The sequence below is a fragment of the Motacilla alba genome, chromosome 2 (assembly GCF_015832195.1).
Source record: "Motacilla alba alba isolate MOTALB_02 chromosome 2, Motacilla_alba_V1.0_pri, whole genome shotgun sequence".
NCBI classification, from domain to species: Eukaryota; Metazoa; Chordata; class Aves; order Passeriformes; family Motacillidae; genus Motacilla; species Motacilla alba.
The window spans coordinates 125004881-125022727 of NC_052017.1; the positions used below are offsets into that span (position 1 = coordinate 125004881).

Genomic DNA, 17847 nt, shown 5'->3' on the forward strand with positions numbered 1-17847 from the left:
TCTTCCTACCCAGGCCATAAAGTACAACCTAAAATCCGTCCATTAAAGTCAGTTTAAAAGACACAGTACTTTTATGTCACATGCTCTCCATCTGGAGATTTGTCTGTGGGTCATGGCAGTGAGAAGATGCTCACAAACGGAAGTGAAAACTGAGGAAGAGGTGGGAAATAGTATGTGCTCTGTCAGATATAAATACAAAGCTCCTGTGTACCTTGTTCATGTCTCCACTTTTAATACTGCAAAGTCACTGGAATACATTGGGTGATTCCAAACCTTGATTTGTTACCTTGCCTCAAATTGTTCATGGCAAAGTTATATGTAATTGTCCATTGGCTAACACTTCTCTTTAGCTTCAATAACTCTTCCAATTTGTGGGTGTTTACCTCTCTGACGAAGTGCATAGAAAGACAGCTGTCACTTACCCTCTTAACATTTGTTTGCTATGCAAAGCACACTAAGCTTTTATAGTCTCATCTTATAAAAGAGGCTCTTTAATGGCCTTGTGTCCCCTGCACCTGTTGCAATTCATCGTAATTCAGCTTCATGAGGCCAAACGACCTGTCTCAGAGGTCATAGCAGGGTCTCTTCAGCTCCAGTGACATGTCCTTGGTTTGTTCCTGGGTTTTTCTGTGAGCAGTTCCTGTCTGGTAATGCTTATTGACATGTTATCACCAACAGACCCACTCTTCTTCCTTCTCTTTCACTTCCCTTTAGTATCAGAAAAAAATCTATCAGCCAGGGCTATGATTCAAGACCACCGTGTATCACCTTCAGCTACTATCACCCACTGTAGTTTACACAACATTCAGGGATACTGATTTTTTCTGCACTGTGAGTCCACACTTCCATCCTGCGCTATTTGCATTTTTCTTCAACCAACTTGTACTTTTTTACCTCACTTCATTACTAGCAAGTAAAATAAGCTAAATCCTTCTTACATAGAAAATTTAAATCACAGTAATTCATCTTTCAGTCTAATGTTTTGTCTTCTACTTAGTCAGCCCCTCATCCATTTTACACCATTGGTGCTAACCTCTGTCTTTATCTCACCTGGCAATTCTCTGTGTGTCAGAATAACAAATATTTTTAGAAGTAATTTGATTTCTGTGTGTCACATAAGGAACACGTCTGCTAGCAAGTATGCTTACAATTTTAAGTGCAATCTGATGCATAACACCCTGCTAAATGAAAGGAGAATTAGAGCTGAAGCAAAACAAACAAATCCTATGCTTAATTTGATAATAACGATTTTATCTGGAGCTGGCGGGAACTGGATCTTCAGCTAGTTTAATGATTTCCATTTACCAAGAAACATTGCAGTAGAGGAAGCAGCACCTTTTTAAAGGCTGGAGCAATTAATGCCACTGAATTTTTGCAGGGAAGCTGTTTATGAAGGCAACGGGAGACCGCACAGCAGGGAGCAGCGCTGGAACCCAGGCGAATACACGGGAATTTCCTAGGGAAGGGTGTGAACCTGTGATAGCCATTTGCACAAAAGCTGTTGGACTCATAGTCTCACCCCCTGCTGGCCCCTGGATCACGGCTGCGCCACACACCCAGGAGGGAAACACGGCTCCAGGGCGGCCTCCTGGGAAGACACCCAGCCCCTCCGAGCCGCACAGGCCTTACGCCAGAAGAGGCTCTCTACAAACAGCCATAAAAAGCCCCGCCAGCCTGCCTGAACCTGCACATTTCATTTCAGCGGGGAGCCTGGCTGAAGCTCCCTGGTTGACCTGGCTGCGCGTCCGCGCATGGATGCGCACCTATCTCACTTGAATTAGAAAACTATTCCTACATTGCCTGTGCTTAGTGCGGGGCATTCGTGCTTTTCTATGTTCCCATCTCCTCGGCGCAGGGGCAGGCGGTGGCAGCCCTTTCCCCTCGCTGGGCATTCCCGGCACGGTCCCGGCCGGGTCCTTCCCCCGCATTCCCGGGGGACAGCGGGAGCGGGGCGGGCGCTCCGAGGCAGCGCGGCTCTCCCCGCCCCCGGCTCCCGGGGCCCTCCCGGCCCTCGGGCGGCGGGGACGGGCATGGATTTGGCGGGAGTCTATAAAAAGCCGCCGTGAGGCGAGGCCACCGTCTTGCCAGAGCCGCCGGCAGAGGCTGGGGCGCGGCGCCGGCACCGCACCATGATCAACCCCAACTACTACCCCTGGGGCTACGACAGCGACAACGGTGAGCAGGGGGCCGCGCCCGGCCCGCTCCTCCCGGCACCGAAACCCGGGCGAAACGGGGACCCCGCTTCCCGAGGGAGCATGGCGGGGATAGGGGCTCCAGGCGGGCCCGGGGCTCTGCAGGTGGCGGGGCCGAGGCCGCTCGGTTGTCGCTCGCAGGCACGGAAGAGACGAAGCTGGCGGAAGGAGAGGTCAATGGCAGGGAGTCTTTGAGTTAAATAAAGTCAGTTTTCCTACTGTTAATGTAAATTAAAATTGGACATGGCAATATGTCCAATTTAGGCCGGCTCTATTGCAGGAAGAGCAGTGCTGGGCTGTAGGCCCAGCCTGCCTGGAGAGGTTTGGGTATTGGTGGTCTCTTGTTCTTGCTCTCTCTGCTGCCGGAAGAACAGTTCAGCATTGGTCAGGCTTTTTCCGCATGAACTTCTAGGTAAAACCATGATGATAATTAAATCCACGTTTCAAATTCTTGGCATGTCCAGGGATCAGTGGCCTTTTCTCCATATGGCTACATGGTGCCATATTTCAATTATTTGGGTATATCCCATCATATTTCTAGCCGCTGCTGAACTTGGAGTATACACCTCTGGTTTTCTTCCTTGGCATATTTTCATTCTCCTAGTAGTCAGTCTTGAGATTGCTGTAAGAGTTTAGGTTCAGTTGAAGGACTTGAAGTATCCAGTATTCCAGCTAGAAATCAATCTGGTTGCTTTTTATACAATGAAACTCTTGACAGGGCATGAATAACAACTAGGCAATTACTTATTAATGCACTTAAATGATGTTCTATACTTAAGCAAAGCTAAGCTTGTGTTAATTGTAACAAGTACAATTCATATCTCTCTGGAAAAGATTTTCCTGATACTTCTTTGTACTTTTTTGTAGGACCAGATCAGTGGCACAAAAATTACCCTTTTGCAAAAGGACGCCATCAGTCACCGATTGAAATCAATAACAAAGAGGTGCATTATGATAGTTCTCTACTACCATGGTTTGCTAGTTATGACCCTGGTGCAGCTAAGACCATCCTCAATAATGGGAAAACCTGCAGAGTTGTGTTTGATGATTCATTCGATAGATCAGGTCGGTTTTGTTTTAATCTCTGTCATTACATATAAGTGACTGTTTCTCAATTTGCATGGAAGAGCCTGCCGTGACTGTTCAGGCTCCTGGAAGGGTGCTGTGTACTGCCTGTGTGTGATGTACAGGTTTCTCTGACTGGGTACCATGTGGTGCTGCTGGAAAAGTCTGGGACTCCTTTTAAAGTTCATCGGTAAAATCCCAGGGAATGGAGAGAGCCGCAAAGAAACTTGTTACAAGGTGAATTAAGGTGTAAGATGAATTTCTGGGGCTGCAAAAAGTCCTTGCAGTTGTGTTGCTTTCCAGGATCAAGGAGGCCCAGGCTTTTTCTGTGAGAGCTGAATTCCATTTTACCTACTTGAGATGCCCTGCAGAATATCTTAAGTTACAATATTTAAAAACTCTATCCATGTAATTTGTGATAAATGAAGTAACAAACCAAATGTTGCCACAGCGTCATAATATTTTATCAGTTTAAACTCTTTCTGGCATTAATGAGGTTTTGCCTTAATGAAGATTATAGGGCTGATAAATTTAACTGTGTCAGCTTTTATCCACTTGCATCTATGACAGTATACAGTGTACAGACTTATTTCTTACCTGCATTGAAACTTACACTTTCTATATGACTAGGACTGACAGCTCTAATTACTATGAGAAATCTTACTGCTAGATTGTTGCATGTTAAGTATATATGGACATGGATTTGATTTAATTTAATGGATTTTAACTAAATACTTAGGTTTCATGGAACAGGATCAAAATGTATGTATGCTGAACTAGTTATTATACTATCAAAACTCACAAATTACTATGCAGTAAAGAGTTTTGTAACTTTTCTAGCAAAGTGGGAATTTTCAATGTTATTTGAAGAAAAATATTATTAATGTCAGATAAAATGATACACACATAAAGGAATGTAGCTGTGGCATCTGAGATCTCCATGACTATTACCATTTTTACCGTCTGTTGTATTTATTAGAACAGCATCAGATATACCAATGATTCCATCTTCTGCATAAAAATAAAAGTGTGAGTATTGTGAACTCAGATTTTGAATGGGAGGGAGCATCGAGGCACAGCAATCTACAGCATGGATGCAACAATCACCACAAAGAGCAGAAAGTTTCAGAATGTTCTGAATTTTTTTTCAGCAGAACGGCTCAGTAACTGTTGTGTTTTGATCTCAGAAATAAAAAGCGACTCACTAAAAAAAACGTAGGTGTGTATCTCAACTCTTTGAAGTCAAGAAGCATTCAGTGTTTGTTGTTATGTCTCCTTTGTTATACCATTGCCTGCAGAGTCTGTGGGTGGTGTTCTTTCTCTAATATAATGCTAATTGCAGGACGAATTCCACTGTGCATACTCCTACTGACTTAAACACATTTTCAGTTTTTTAGGATATGTACAATGGCTTATTTTTTATGTAAAAGAGCCACCAGCTGCACAAAACATACATATGCAATAGTAATCATATAGGAATGAAGCTTTTATTCCTTTGGACAAAGATACTCATTCTCTCTTTGTCTGTGTATGTGTCTATCACTCTGTCTATCTGAATTATTTCTGAGTTAAGCAAAAAACTAAACATTTATTTTCCTGACTTTTTTCAGTTATAGTGGTCATACCCATATGTGTACTTCTGTCTACATTTTCATTAGCTTGGATAAAATAGATTGCTGAATAAATTACCAAGGTGAGGGATAAAATCAATTACTTTGGATGTCTCCAAGTTTTACATCGATTGTGTATCCTGCCAGGAACACTTGGAGAATTCACAGTTCAGGATAGTTTCTTAAATTCTGACAATTAGAGTGTCATCCAATGTAATTCAGGTATTATGTTGAAAAAGGCTTTATTACTTTTATGTTTAGGGTTAGCATAGTGAAAGGGATTGGAGAATTTATTTCCAGCTGTTTATAAAGTCTGATTGACTTTGAGAATCTGCTACAAAATCGAAAGCTTTGCTGACTTTGCTGACAGATGAAGTTGCTGTAGGAGCAGTATCATGCCTCTGCTGCCTATCCATACAAGTCAATGGATTCTTGTGGACTCAGTTTCCTGTCTTACTGTACCCATGTAGATGGACCTTATGAACTGTAAAATGATTGCAGGTGGGGTCTCGAGTTGGAAAATTAAGGAAAGAACTGGGAGCTTAAATCAAACCTTCTAGGTAGCTGGGCTCAGTAAAACACACCAGAACTTGAGTACTTTGGCAGCCTACCGCTGCTACGTTTTCTTGGCCTGACTGGCAATTCAGATACTCTTTTAGATCCAGCAGTGACCCATTTTTGGTTTGAATTAGAGCTGAAATCTTATTTCCACTAGTAGAATCTGTTTATTTCTAAAATTTATAAAATATTCATGTCCGAGAAGCATCCTGAGAGCTTCTAGCTGGCGAGACTATTGTCATGATGCTCTTTGAGATAGATAACTTCCTTGCAGTTAATGACTCTTTGGCTATTGTTGTAATACCTTAGTTAGATGGTTACACCAATGTTTGATTGTTTGAGAAACAGTAAAGATGCAAAAGTCTGGTAATGGAACCCAGACAGAGCAGCTGGACAGAGATACACTAAGGTCACATGGATACTTGCCTTCATCTTCCCTCTTTGTTGTTTTTGGTGGCACTTCCTATGGACATCCATCAACCAAACAGATTCCTACTTCTTTTACTGGTTTTTGGATGGGTGACATGGAAGGGTTTGGAGAACCTCAGTGCAGGCACACATTCTTACAGGCTTACCTTGATGCTGTTTTCAGAATCTTTCCTATCAAAGAAATGTGTGGCTTTGAAAGTGGATGATGCAAAAAAAAAGAAAAAATATTAGAGACAGTTACTGTAAGAAGTTGGAGCTTGTTACTAATCAGCTCTTTTAGCATGACTGGGGCTTGTGGCCAGAATTTCCTCAAATACCTCTTTGTGGGAAATCTCAATTATTTTTGCAAATTAAATTTTGATTATCAACTTCTGGTAAATAAAACATTCATTTTTTTCACTGGTTATTGAGTGAGGACAAACCCCAGTAACTTTAAACCAGGGGGAAGTCTGTCCATAGACATCCAGTTTTGGTTGATTCCTGCAAAATGTTACTTAACATTTTGTCTGCTGAATTTACACTAGAAAAAATCAGTAGCTGTTACAAAAATAGCACTACTATATCCCAGTACTTTTGTAGTTGTGGTACCACTCAATGGCTGTACTGCATAAGGCAAAAGGCAGCAAAGTTAAATTCTTCCTTCAGTGTAACAACACATCTGTCATTTTTCATGTCTGCATGAAGATATTGAGAACTCCTGTACTTGGGTACAGGGAATTTAGAATTTGAGCTTCTGTTTACTTGGAATTTCCATTGTTAGCATTAAAAGTGCTTGACTTTTAATTCTAGTCAAGGGCCTGCTGAGGCTACAGCTACACAGAGGACTGTCAGTTTTCTGCCCCTGGAGGTGGGGCAGCCACCCAGATCACAAACGAGGATGCTTTGGGAGCTCACTGATGAACAGGCTGTGATCTGGGGGCACAAAACTGGCAAAGATGTGTTACAGTGTAGGTGAAGGTGGGTGGCAAGGTGACAGACTTCTGTCTGGCACTTCTCTTTCCCAGTCTGTCCCTAAAAGAGTACAAAGTTCAAATAGAAACAAGTGTTATCCTGCTGCATATCTATTCAGTGCTTGCTTAAAGAATATTTCAGTGAGAAATGAAATTTGAGTTCCAAAGGCTTTTAGGAAACACATTTTATCCCTGCAGTTAGCTGGACAGTTTCAGTACAGAGATCCTCTTCTGAGCAGAGGCTTCTTTATGACTTTTAAAATGTGACACTGATGTGAAACAACTGTGGTTTCTGTGCTGCACTGTTAGATTCTATTATGAAGCAGCATAACAAAGGTAATGTGTCTTTTCAATTGTCATACAGTAGTACATTACAAATTTAATTCCATTGGGGTTTACCAGTTCATTTCATGGATTTGGCAGGATGCGTGATCTTAAATCTTCCTAGAACAGTAATTTCTTATCGTGTTTATAAACACAATTCGTTTCATGAGTCTGCTTTGTTCTCTGTGGGTTTTTTCACCTGCCTTTACAGCAAACAGGGAAGACTTTTGTGTAGGCATAACTTTGCCAGTTTTACTTTTAGCGAGGGCACATGACAATTGACACTAGCACAGATTAACAACCAGACCTCTACAGAAGCTGCTCAGCAAGCAGATGCACATATTTGAAAAGCTTCTTGTCACTTTTCTGTTGTCAAGGGCACCCAGCTAGCTAAGGTAAAGTGACTGGAGCAGCCATCTCCACTCAACTGCATGACACCTTCATTTTGCTGTGTCACAGAGTGAGAGACAGGTTTTCTTGCCTTAGTTACATCCTCCTGTGCAACACTTGCCCTAGTGATTACACTGAAAGTGAAAAAAAACCTGTTCTTTTATTAGCTCATTTTGTCTCATGCTGCTCAGCTGATGACAGATCAAATAAAAGGTGAGCTTTTTTCCAGAGCAGATGTCCATGTGTGTGTCCGTGTAGGATTGTTCCGTGATAGATCATTCTTCACTGTGGATGTGTGAGGGGCACAGAATTTGGGCAAGACAGACTGACATTTTTATGTCTGGGATCAGGCACTGATGGGTCATTGAGGGTGATGTGCAAACTCGTTTAGAATCAGTCACTGAGCAATGGGATGACAGTTTGCAACACTAAGGCACCAGAAAGGAGTGAATACTTCTCTCCCCTGTCTTCCTGAGCTGGTTGGTGTATTCCTGCACCTGGGCCGTGTTACTTTAATGGCAGCAAGTTAAAGGAGTTACATTTTGGTAATTCTACCACGACTCTCAGATATTTAAGGTGAGCATTTCCTGTGTAACAATTGTCAGAAAAATTCCTTGTTACACGTAAATAATATATACTAACATTGCTGAAAAGTAATGTCAAGATACCAGCTCTTCTTTTATAAACTTTATTTTTAATATTCTTTTTCTGTTATGTGGTTGTGCATTTTTATTTGTATAGTATTGAAGCCCAAGAGGATAAAGATATATTTAGTATTTAAGTTCCAAAGCACATGCTTAAAAATAAAAAAACCTTACCAATTTTGAGCTATGCAGACATAGTTTGGGATTTTTAATGTTTTAAATATTGGAGAACTTAATTCTTGTAATGGTTTTGTTTATTTTTCCCTTTTTAAAATGCAGGAAGATTTAATTTACTTACATTGTCATTTCATGTATTTATATGTTTAATACTACACACTTGTAATTAAAAGAAAGGAAATACCTTTTTGTCCTTCAAGAGATGTTGTTTGCATCATTCTGCTTAAAGTGTGCTAGGTAAAAGTTCCTATTTATAGATGAGTGAAACTGGAATGTGTTGGCATGAGATGATGCAGAGCTTCACCTAATGCCCAATCAAAAATGTCTGCTGGTGGCCTATCAGTGGAAATAATTACATACTTTTACCTTAAAGAGGATTACTTGGCCTTACAGATCTATTTTAATGGAGAATTGATGGCCTTGTCAGCTACTACTCTTACCCTGTGTTCACCACAGTTATGAATGTCTGTGGGAAGAAGTAAAAGGCTGAGAAAAACAGCTTGCTCAACTCTTAGTGCTGCATTTCTTGAGATGATAATGGCTTTAATTATTTTCAGATTGAAGTATATTTTTTTCTGGCATATATAGACCAGTTCTTGAGAACGGCTGAAAGTTTTATATGAATGCTATAACTTCTATCCTCAAAAAAAAGTGAGTGAGAATTGAGTATCTTCTAGTATTTGGTGAATGTAAATATGTTTTTCTATTTCATTGATTCTTTCAAATAGACCACCTTCATTTACAATATTATTTATAAATGGTAACATTATTTAGAAAACTAGATTTCATTCATCACTGGCTGGACTTTTCTTTAGGAAAATAGCTTGCATTCTTAGTGTTTGCTTTTCTTTGGTTTATTTTCTGCATTCTTTCTCCTCTTCCATAACTGGAGGGAGCAGCTATTAGAGCAGAAGCAGCATCAGTGATTTCATTTCAACTCTTTAAACAAATAAGTCATAGCCTGCAGTAAGATACACAATTTTGTAGTGTTTTCTGGGATTTTTTTTTATCATCTAGCACTTCAGTAGTTGATCTTAATTGTGGTTATATTTGTGTACTTTCACATCAGCACATCCTAGATTCAATTCAGGGGGAGATTAAGACATCTAAATTTAGGTGTCTTTTTGTGGTATTTTAAAAGTTGTTGGGTTGTATCTAAACTGCCATTTGAGGCAACAAAGTTGCAGTTCAAGGAATCCATAGAGCAATTCGGTCACGGTTGAGTGTCTGCTTTAAGGCAGGCAGAATTACTTTAGAGGTTTGACTGTTCTGATTAGGGGTTACTTCAGTTACCCACACAGGCATCCCGTGACATGTTTGATAACCTAATCTATTTCCCCTTGCCTCCAGATATTGGTTTAGAATGTACAGTTCTTCCACAGATCCTAGACCAGATCTCTCAGTCCTGTCCAGATGTGTCTGCACTATTCCAGAAAGTACAAGGTGCACATTTATGCAGCTGAATTAAATCAGTGATCTCTAGTGACTGTAATGGAAGCCTAGACACAAAAGTTCTCTGCCTGTAGGTGCTGAAGGTGGTTGCCTGACGTGTGGCTAAAATCAGTGCAGATTTTCAGAACATAGGGCATCTGTACAGCAAATATGTAAATACATGAGTAAATATTGTAGATACATATGTATTTCATTTAAAAGAATTGAGAGATCCTTCAGTCTGATGCTGTTGCAGATTATCAATTGCAGTGCTGAGAGGTGGGCCACTTCCAGGAGTCTACAGGCTGCGGCAGCTGCACTTCCACTGGGGCTCATCTGACGACCACGGCTCAGAGCATGTCGTGAATGGAGTGAGGTATGCAGGAGAGGTAAGACTCATCACTTCTTGCTTTAAAACAGGGTGTAAAATAAAATTGGACACTATTGTTCTGGTGGGACAAAATTTGTCATTTCTCTGTTTTTCTGGGAGTTTTTTCTATTTATTTATCTGTGCCTTTTTATTCTTACTCCCATTGATTCTTATAAACATAAATCAGGCTGAAGTCATTCTCACAGCAGGAGAAAAGAAGAATTCTGGGTGAAACGAAGGTTTCCATGTTCTCAAACCAGTGTGGTGTAAAACAGCACAGCAAGACTGAATTACTCATGCAATCCAAACTTACTAAAACAGTATTCTGAAAATACAGAATTATAGTAGAAGTATAAAATTGCAGTGGTAGAAAGGGGTGGGAAGAATGAAATACCTTGGTTCTTTAGCACCTTAGGATTGTAAAGAAAATGAGAAATGTAGACTAATAATATACATGAATGATATTCATATGGATTCTTTGACAGAATTGCTGTAATTCGAATGCCAGATGGAAATGAATCACATATCAGTTGATGATGTCTGAACTGCATGACAGTTACCTGATTACTTCAGCAACTTTTCTTTAGTTTTAAGATGAGATTATGGTTTTTTTTTTTACATTTCTTATTATTTATAGTTTATTTTAAAGCAAATATTATAATTACGCTATTAGATAATTCAATAATTAGATGTAACTAATAGATGACTTTTCTGTCCCTTTTTTCTCTCTTTTTTGGAAGGACTCATTATCATTCCTTGTTGCCTCAAACTGACACAATTATGTGAAGAACTGTAAATTCAGCCTTCTAATGGCTTGCTGTTAAATAATGGGGTTTTTTTCATGTTTTTCTTTGTTTCAAGCTACATTTGTTACACTGGAATCCCAAATACAGTAATTACCTTGATGCTAAGAGGAGAACTGATGGGATTGCTGTTTTGGCCATATTTTTGCAAGTAAGTAGAAGCATGCAACCTTTTTTTGCATTGATACTATGAAGTTTCTATTCTTAGAGGGTTAAAAAAAAAGCAAAACTCTCTGGTGGATATGTTTTCTAGGGATCCTACCACAATGAAGGGGTTGGCTTTCAGTAATGTATCCCTTTCAAGTTACAGAGCATGAGTCATATTATCTCAAGTGGTATCCAAAACTACACACACTTGTCCCTGCAGCTATTGTGTCACTATGTGGCTCATGGAATGGGGACATGTGTCAGAAGTGGCCCTCTGACCAACAGCAGTCAGCTGTCTTTTGCTAACTGGGGACAGATTTCAAGGACATATATCTCTTCTAGGTATTTCATGAACTTTCTCTCAAATAGAACTATCTCACAGGCAATACATATTACTCATCCTTTTTTTTTTAAATCCTTTTAGGTGCATGCAGCCTTGGCCTGAAATATTAGCTGTTGTTCTCTTGTTTAATTCATATTCACTAGACACAGAACGAGAGATAGAAAGCTGGATGTCTTCTTTGACATCAGAAATTGCAAACAATGTATCTACCATGAAATCTGTGTTGTGAACTTACCTGTAATGCTAAAATTTCTGTACTGATACAATTTCCCTCTTTGTATCCTAACATCTGTTGGGGTACTGGCAGAGGTAACAGACAGAAGACATAGCTTACCAAGCTGGTAGGGGTGATAGATTGGGTTAATAATGTATTACAATTTTATAGTTGATAGATGTTTAGATAGCTGCTCATAGTTTTACAGTTGATAGATGATCATATAGAAAAATAGGAGAAAGAAGAAACCTGGTCAAGCAGAACTCCTTGCTTAGCTCACACTTTGTTCTTCACAGGTAGGGGAAACTCCCAAACCAGAGATGAAGAGAATTCTTGAAGAAATAAATGCTATCAAAACAAAGGTAATGATGTTGGGCTTTTCATTATAGGAAGATTGCTCAAAATCTGAAGACAAAAAAAAAAAATAAAAAAAAAAGAATAACAATGTCTGACTTTCTAGTTTTCAAATTCTGCTCTGCAACATTTCTAGAATCTATTTGGGAATAAAACCATGAGTAGTTTTTCCTTAACATGAAAAGTCCTTTATTCCATTTACACAATGAGCTTTCTTTGACTTTAGCAGGGCATATGAGTTTGGCGAAAATGAGCAATTTCCCCAGTCTTTGCTCACCTGAAAACTAGGCATGGAACCTTACTGCCTCAGTTGGCAGTACCAAATAAAAGGCACATTTATAAATTGGTCCATTTGGTCTTAATATAGGCTGCCTAATGGATCTCTGGAAATGCCACTGACTAGATATTTGTGTCTTAAATAACATTATGTGATAAATCTCTCATTTCATAGACTGTCTTGCTTGTTATTAGCACAAATATTATAAAAGTAGTACCTGTCTCACTTTGTTATATGGTGACCTAATGCAATATTCAATAGATAGAAAGAATTTCCATAAAAAAGGAGGCCAGAAGGAAGAGTGTTTCTGCACAGAAATGAGTGAAACACATTGGTACTGGACGCCACTTCACATGAGTTAACTGAGGTACAAGAAGCAGCATCATGGAGTTTTCTGTTTTGTCATTCTTCTCTGGGCCCATCTCTGAGGGTCATTCACTTCCCCTGTTTCACTGCACCATTATATCTTATGTAGATCTGTGCTTACTTTCCTCAGTTCATACATTTTCAGTATCTGAGTCACTCCGTTTCTTAAAATAACAGAGCTGCAAACGGATCTTGGCTAGATTTGTTGAAGTTTTCTCTTTTGTTTTGTTGTGGTTTTGCTTTTATTTTAAAGGGGAAAAATGCTCCTTTTCCAAACTTCGATCCTTCAATTCTTTTCCCTAAATCTCATGACTACTGGACATACCATGGATCTGTCACTACTCCACCTTGCGAAGAGTGTGTTACCTGGATTATTCTTAGAGAGCCCATCATAGTCAGTTCAGACCAGGTAAACTTCCTCCTTCATTTCATTTACATGCAATAACCTGAATTTATTCTTTTCACAAGGAAAACAGTAATTGGATTTGTGAGAAATTGCAGGATTAAAAGGAGAGTGAAGAACCACCCTACATCCAACACCATGATAGATCAAGCCCACAGACATCAGAAAGCTTTTTAAATCAGTAAAAACATACCACAGTGTAGATGGTCAGGGTTTTCTTTCAGAAACACTATTTTTCAAAATACAAATGTAATGGGATTGGTGATTCTATCTGTCCTGTATTGCAGATGGGAGTGTAAATTGGAAGTGTTGAATTACATGCTTGATACCTGTTTCTGGAAGGCATATCAGCTAAATTTTCACAAACTGGAGCAACATCAGCTAACTATAATTTATTGTTAATGTCAAAAACTTCTTTGGTCACTTACTGTAAAGAAGTTTTTATTGTTAATTCCTCTCCTAATTTCCCCCCAATCCACTTACAGGAATTTGAAGGCCCTCTTTCAGCTCATTTCAGCCTATGATTCTACTCTTACCACACTCTTATTCACATAAGTCAGTTCTTATTCTTACTCACACAAGTCAGTTTTCTCACCTGAGGTTATTCCCCTAGTCAGCAGACTATAATAATGCAATACCACTAATTTCAGGGCTCCAGGATACAAAGCACATGAATATTAATCAAGGGACTGACATACTATGTAGGTATTATATTTAGATACATAACTTCTCATTTTAAGTTTTCAAGATGATAATGTGTTTAGTGTATTCATTGATGTGCATCTTATCACAAAAAGGAAATATTTTTATTTTCTAGTACTTTGTATTTAAGTGGCTTTTTATCTTTTAAGTAATACAACTCAGGTATGATGAGAACCTTAGCTGGCAATAGATGAAATATGGTAATGTGTTCGAAAACCTTACAGCTGTATTTTCAGAGCTTATTGAATTGCTCTTCCATTTCCTTGTCCATCCAAAAATTAAAATATGGGGGCTATTTTAAAGTGGGTACTTCTGTGAAAAATACAAATATGATCTGACTGGTTTCCACAAAATGAATCACCTTAGATGTTATTACAGAAGGTCAGCTACAGATTATATTAGGAAAAGTGTAGTCATTATTGAGCATCTCTGATTTAAAATGCATTTTTAAAGAAATAACTAATCCCATTATTGATCTAGCTTCATGAAAAGACTTTTTGACTACTGTTGTGTTGGGGTCATGGTCTTTTTCTCAGCTATTCTAAAAGTAGTGAGTTTTGGGTAACGTGCAGACTGTTCTTTAACTCTCCCTCCTGTAGAAAAAATGAAACATTTAAGTTAAAGATGAAATTACTACATAAAGACGAGACATTGTCTCTTACCCTGAGGTAGCTGCTTTTCAGGCAGAATTGGCAGCATGCGTGAGTTATTGTCTAGAAATACAATAGAAATACTTCCCTCACTCCAGAGTGCCTGCACTCTAAATAGTGTATTCATAAGAGGATTGTGTTGTCAATTATTTCTAATCCTAGACAGTGTAGTACCATGGCAGCCTGATTAATAGTGATTATTTTAAGTGTGTGTGCATTTGCAGTGGATTTCTTGGATGCTTTTGCAGCCAGATGGTAACCATATATTAGCCACAAGGGGAAGTGCAGTCGCTGCAAATCAGTGCTCTGCAGGAAAATCAATTCACCAGAAATCCCAGGGAGATAAAGTGTGGGTGGCCTAGCTGCTCAGATTACTTTTAATGAAAGAACAGGAATTTAACTGTGGAATAACTCTGTCTAATTGCAGACTAATTTTTTCATTTTTATGTAATCGTAGCCTGAATACATGTTGGTTTTTTACTGAGTAGAGCAGATCTTCCACAAATAATAAACTCCAGCACTCTTCTCCAATTGTAATTTATCAGTTTTAACAAAACTGAAGAACAGTTTTCATCTCTTCCTGTACAAATTATTCTTCTTCTGAAATCTGAAATTTAATTTCAGAATATTAATCCAATGGATGCATATTATGCTGGTTATAAATGTGATCCCATCGTTGCTCAGGCAGACAAGATGGCTGGCTTTCCTGAGCTGTTCAGTGAAGAGTAATGTTGAGATGCCCAAGTTAGCTCAGTCCATAAACTGGAACAAGTTTAATCACAGTGAGCCCAGGTTTTACAACCTAGACAGAATTTCTGCTTATATTGGCCTTGAAGTCTGTACTGACAAGTAGATACATCAGCATATTGAAGCTTCTGGCAAACAAAGGTGATGCATGCCCTGCGTGGGGCTATGTTTTGAAGTTACACATGGGAAATTTGTGCGTGCATTTCACAGTAAGTCATTCAGACAGGGACAGGTTCAAGTGTCTGAATCACAGCTGATGTGCTTTGGGTCTAGTGCAGTGCATGGTAGTGACAAGAAATGAATATAGGGTATTGTGTTGCATCCTTGGAAAATCAGAAAACAGTAGAGAAATAGTATTAAACAGTTTTGACAATTATGGGCAGAACTCTTCATATGGCATCCCTCAAAAAAAGAAAATATACCTTGGTATGAGTCAGGCTGTAGACCTTGTTTACAAACCATTTGAAACCTTGACCAAGTCTTTATCTGGATTTAAATTCCAATTCCTGTTACTAATAATGAACTTCTTGTGTAACTGCAGTAAAATATATCCTCTGCTGCAGACCTACCACGCACATGAACAATTATTTTATAATTCAACTTTAAACCCTTGTAATTCTAAAGGATTCTTAACAATCAGGCACTAAGGCAGGCTTAGAGGAGGAGAGGTTTATTACAGCACATGCTGCTGTATTCACATTTTCTGAGTGCTTCCCATGGTTTGTGTCTGTACACAGTTCTGTAGACAGTACCTAAATGACACCAGTTTCCACAATCCTGTTCAAATAGGATCCTTTTTTTCTTTTGATTATTGCTAAGAACATCACTGCTGGGAAAAGAACAAAGTACAGCTCTTGTGTTGGTGGGGTGAAGGACATCTTCACAACTTTGAAGGAGACCTTTTTCCCTAGCTGGACCAGCCTCCTTAGTTTAATTGTTGGGCTGTGGATTTGATCCCAAAGGATTTCCATCAGGACACTTCAATTTTTGCTCTTCTGCAGATGGCAAAGCTCCGCAGCCTCTCCAAGAATGCTGAGAACGAACCCGATCACCCCTTGGTTGATAACTGGCGCCCGACTCAGCCGCGGTATTTCAGGATGGTGAGCGCGTCGTTCCTCTAGGACCTGGCTCCTGTTGGGTGGCTCTGAGAGAGGCAACCTCTAGAAACAAGAGGTGTTTTTGTTTTGTGTCTTTTGCTGCATTTACACAGAGCTCCAGCTGTACGTCTGGAGGCTGAAACTTGAGTTGTGGAATGAGAATTTCACTTTCAGAGGATAACATTTGTTTAGGCAAATCCTACTGTTAAAATGGAAGTAGAGAGTCTGTTTGATTCTTCATAACTGCTTTAACATTAGCTTTTGTTAATAGTTCAAAGGAAGAAGGAAGATGCTACTAATAATTACAAGACAATTTCCTATTGTGCACATGTCCCTTGATGCTTGTCTGATTGCATGCTAAAGAGGTTTCAGTTAAGAGAAGTAATTGTTTCCACCATTAAAGATATTTTTCAGTAGATGTTTTCAGCATTACCCATATCCAGCTCTGAGCTTCACCAGTTAATCCACAAGGCATTCTTGGAAATTATAAACTCTTTTGGTCTTTGGTACATAAAATATGAAAAGATAGGAAATTGTGTTATAATCGCTAATAAAGAGCTAAACTTTTACTTTCTTAAAGCAGTGGACAGGTGAAACAGAGGTCTATTCTGAAAATTATATTCACCGAGTTATATGTAGTTAAAACTATGGGAAGGGGGAAGAGCTATTTCTTTTTGTGTCACAACTGGTTCCCTTTATTAAAAGACTAATTTCCATTTTAATATTGTAGCAGTCAAGGTGACATAAATTTTGTGAAGTTGGTCTTTGTATCCTTCGTATATATTTTATTCATGTATGCAAATAGCTTTTCTGTGTAAAAAGGGTGTTAAAATAAGAAGAGTCCTTAGTCTTTTTAATTATTTTTGAGACAAATTCTCATTTCCTATACAAATGTAATCAATCCTGCTGTCAATGAAGTTTGTGCATAAACATCTGAAACCACAGTTGGACTCTTAATCAAAATGCAATTGACCAACATGTTCTTGTCTCTTGTTTTGCCACAAAGAACAATGAAACAGGGTTGTAAACCTCTAATTGAAAAACCACTATTTCTGCATTGAAAAATCAAATAAAAATAAATACATTTACTTAAGATTTTTTGTTTTGTAGTTTTTTACTGTTTAGAAACATGTAAAAGTAACAGAATTATAAAGACCTGTCAATGTCCTCTGTGTTATATCTTTATAGAAACTGATGATGCATAGTATCTTTTTCAGATATTTGTTTGAACTACAAGAGTACTGATTTCACATGACACCTGAATAGCCACATCCTTGAGACATCCACATCTATTCTTTTAGTGAGATCATCTCTATTCTGACAATAGCTTTCTTGCAACATCGTATGAATCAACTTCACAAGTTGATTGCAGAGTGGAAAAGTTCAGTCTGTATCCAGACTCTGAAAGGTAATTTACCACTGAGCTCAGGAAATAAAAACAGGTGCTGCTCTGACAGTGCCTGGATTTTTGGCTGCCATGTTAAGGGGCAGGAGGACATTGCTGAGCTTGCTGATGGGAGAGGGGTAATGTTCCTTCATTACAAAAAGGAAAATTGAAGCAAAAATTAATTTTCCAAAATGCTTTGTTTGTTGTGAGTTACAAG

General features: G+C 38.9%; 1 protein-coding gene across 1 annotated transcript; it reads left to right on the forward strand.

Moving 5' to 3' along the window:
• The first annotated feature begins 1610 nt into the window (after window positions 1-1610).
• Window positions 1611-17304, forward strand: LOC119697385 (carbonic anhydrase 3-like). Its single transcript, XM_038128114.1, has 7 exons — window positions 1611-2175; window positions 3060-3257; window positions 10041-10159; window positions 11002-11094; window positions 11944-12009; window positions 12898-13053; window positions 16148-17304. The coding sequence occupies exons 1-7, from the start codon at window positions 2130-2132 to the stop codon at window positions 16265-16267; spliced, it is 798 nt and encodes a 265-aa protein (XP_037984042.1). The 5' UTR covers window positions 1611-2129; the 3' UTR covers window positions 16268-17304.
• The last annotated feature ends 543 nt before the right edge of the window (window positions 17305-17847 follow it).

What these genes read in the sequence shown, in the direction of transcription:
- LOC119697385 (XM_038128114.1), top strand. Translation starts at nt 2,130, where the DNA reads ATGATCAACCCCAACTACTACCCCTGGGGCTACGACAGCGACAACG. An exon ending in GGGCTACGACAGCGACAACG is followed by an intron (nt 2,176 to 3,059) that starts GTGAGCAGGGGG and finishes ACTTTTTTGTAG; the next exon opens with GACCAGATCAGTGGCACAAA. An exon ending in TTTTGGCCATATTTTTGCAA is followed by an intron (nt 11,095 to 11,943) that starts GTAAGTAGAAGC and finishes TGTTCTTCACAG; the next exon opens with GTAGGGGAAACTCCCAAACC.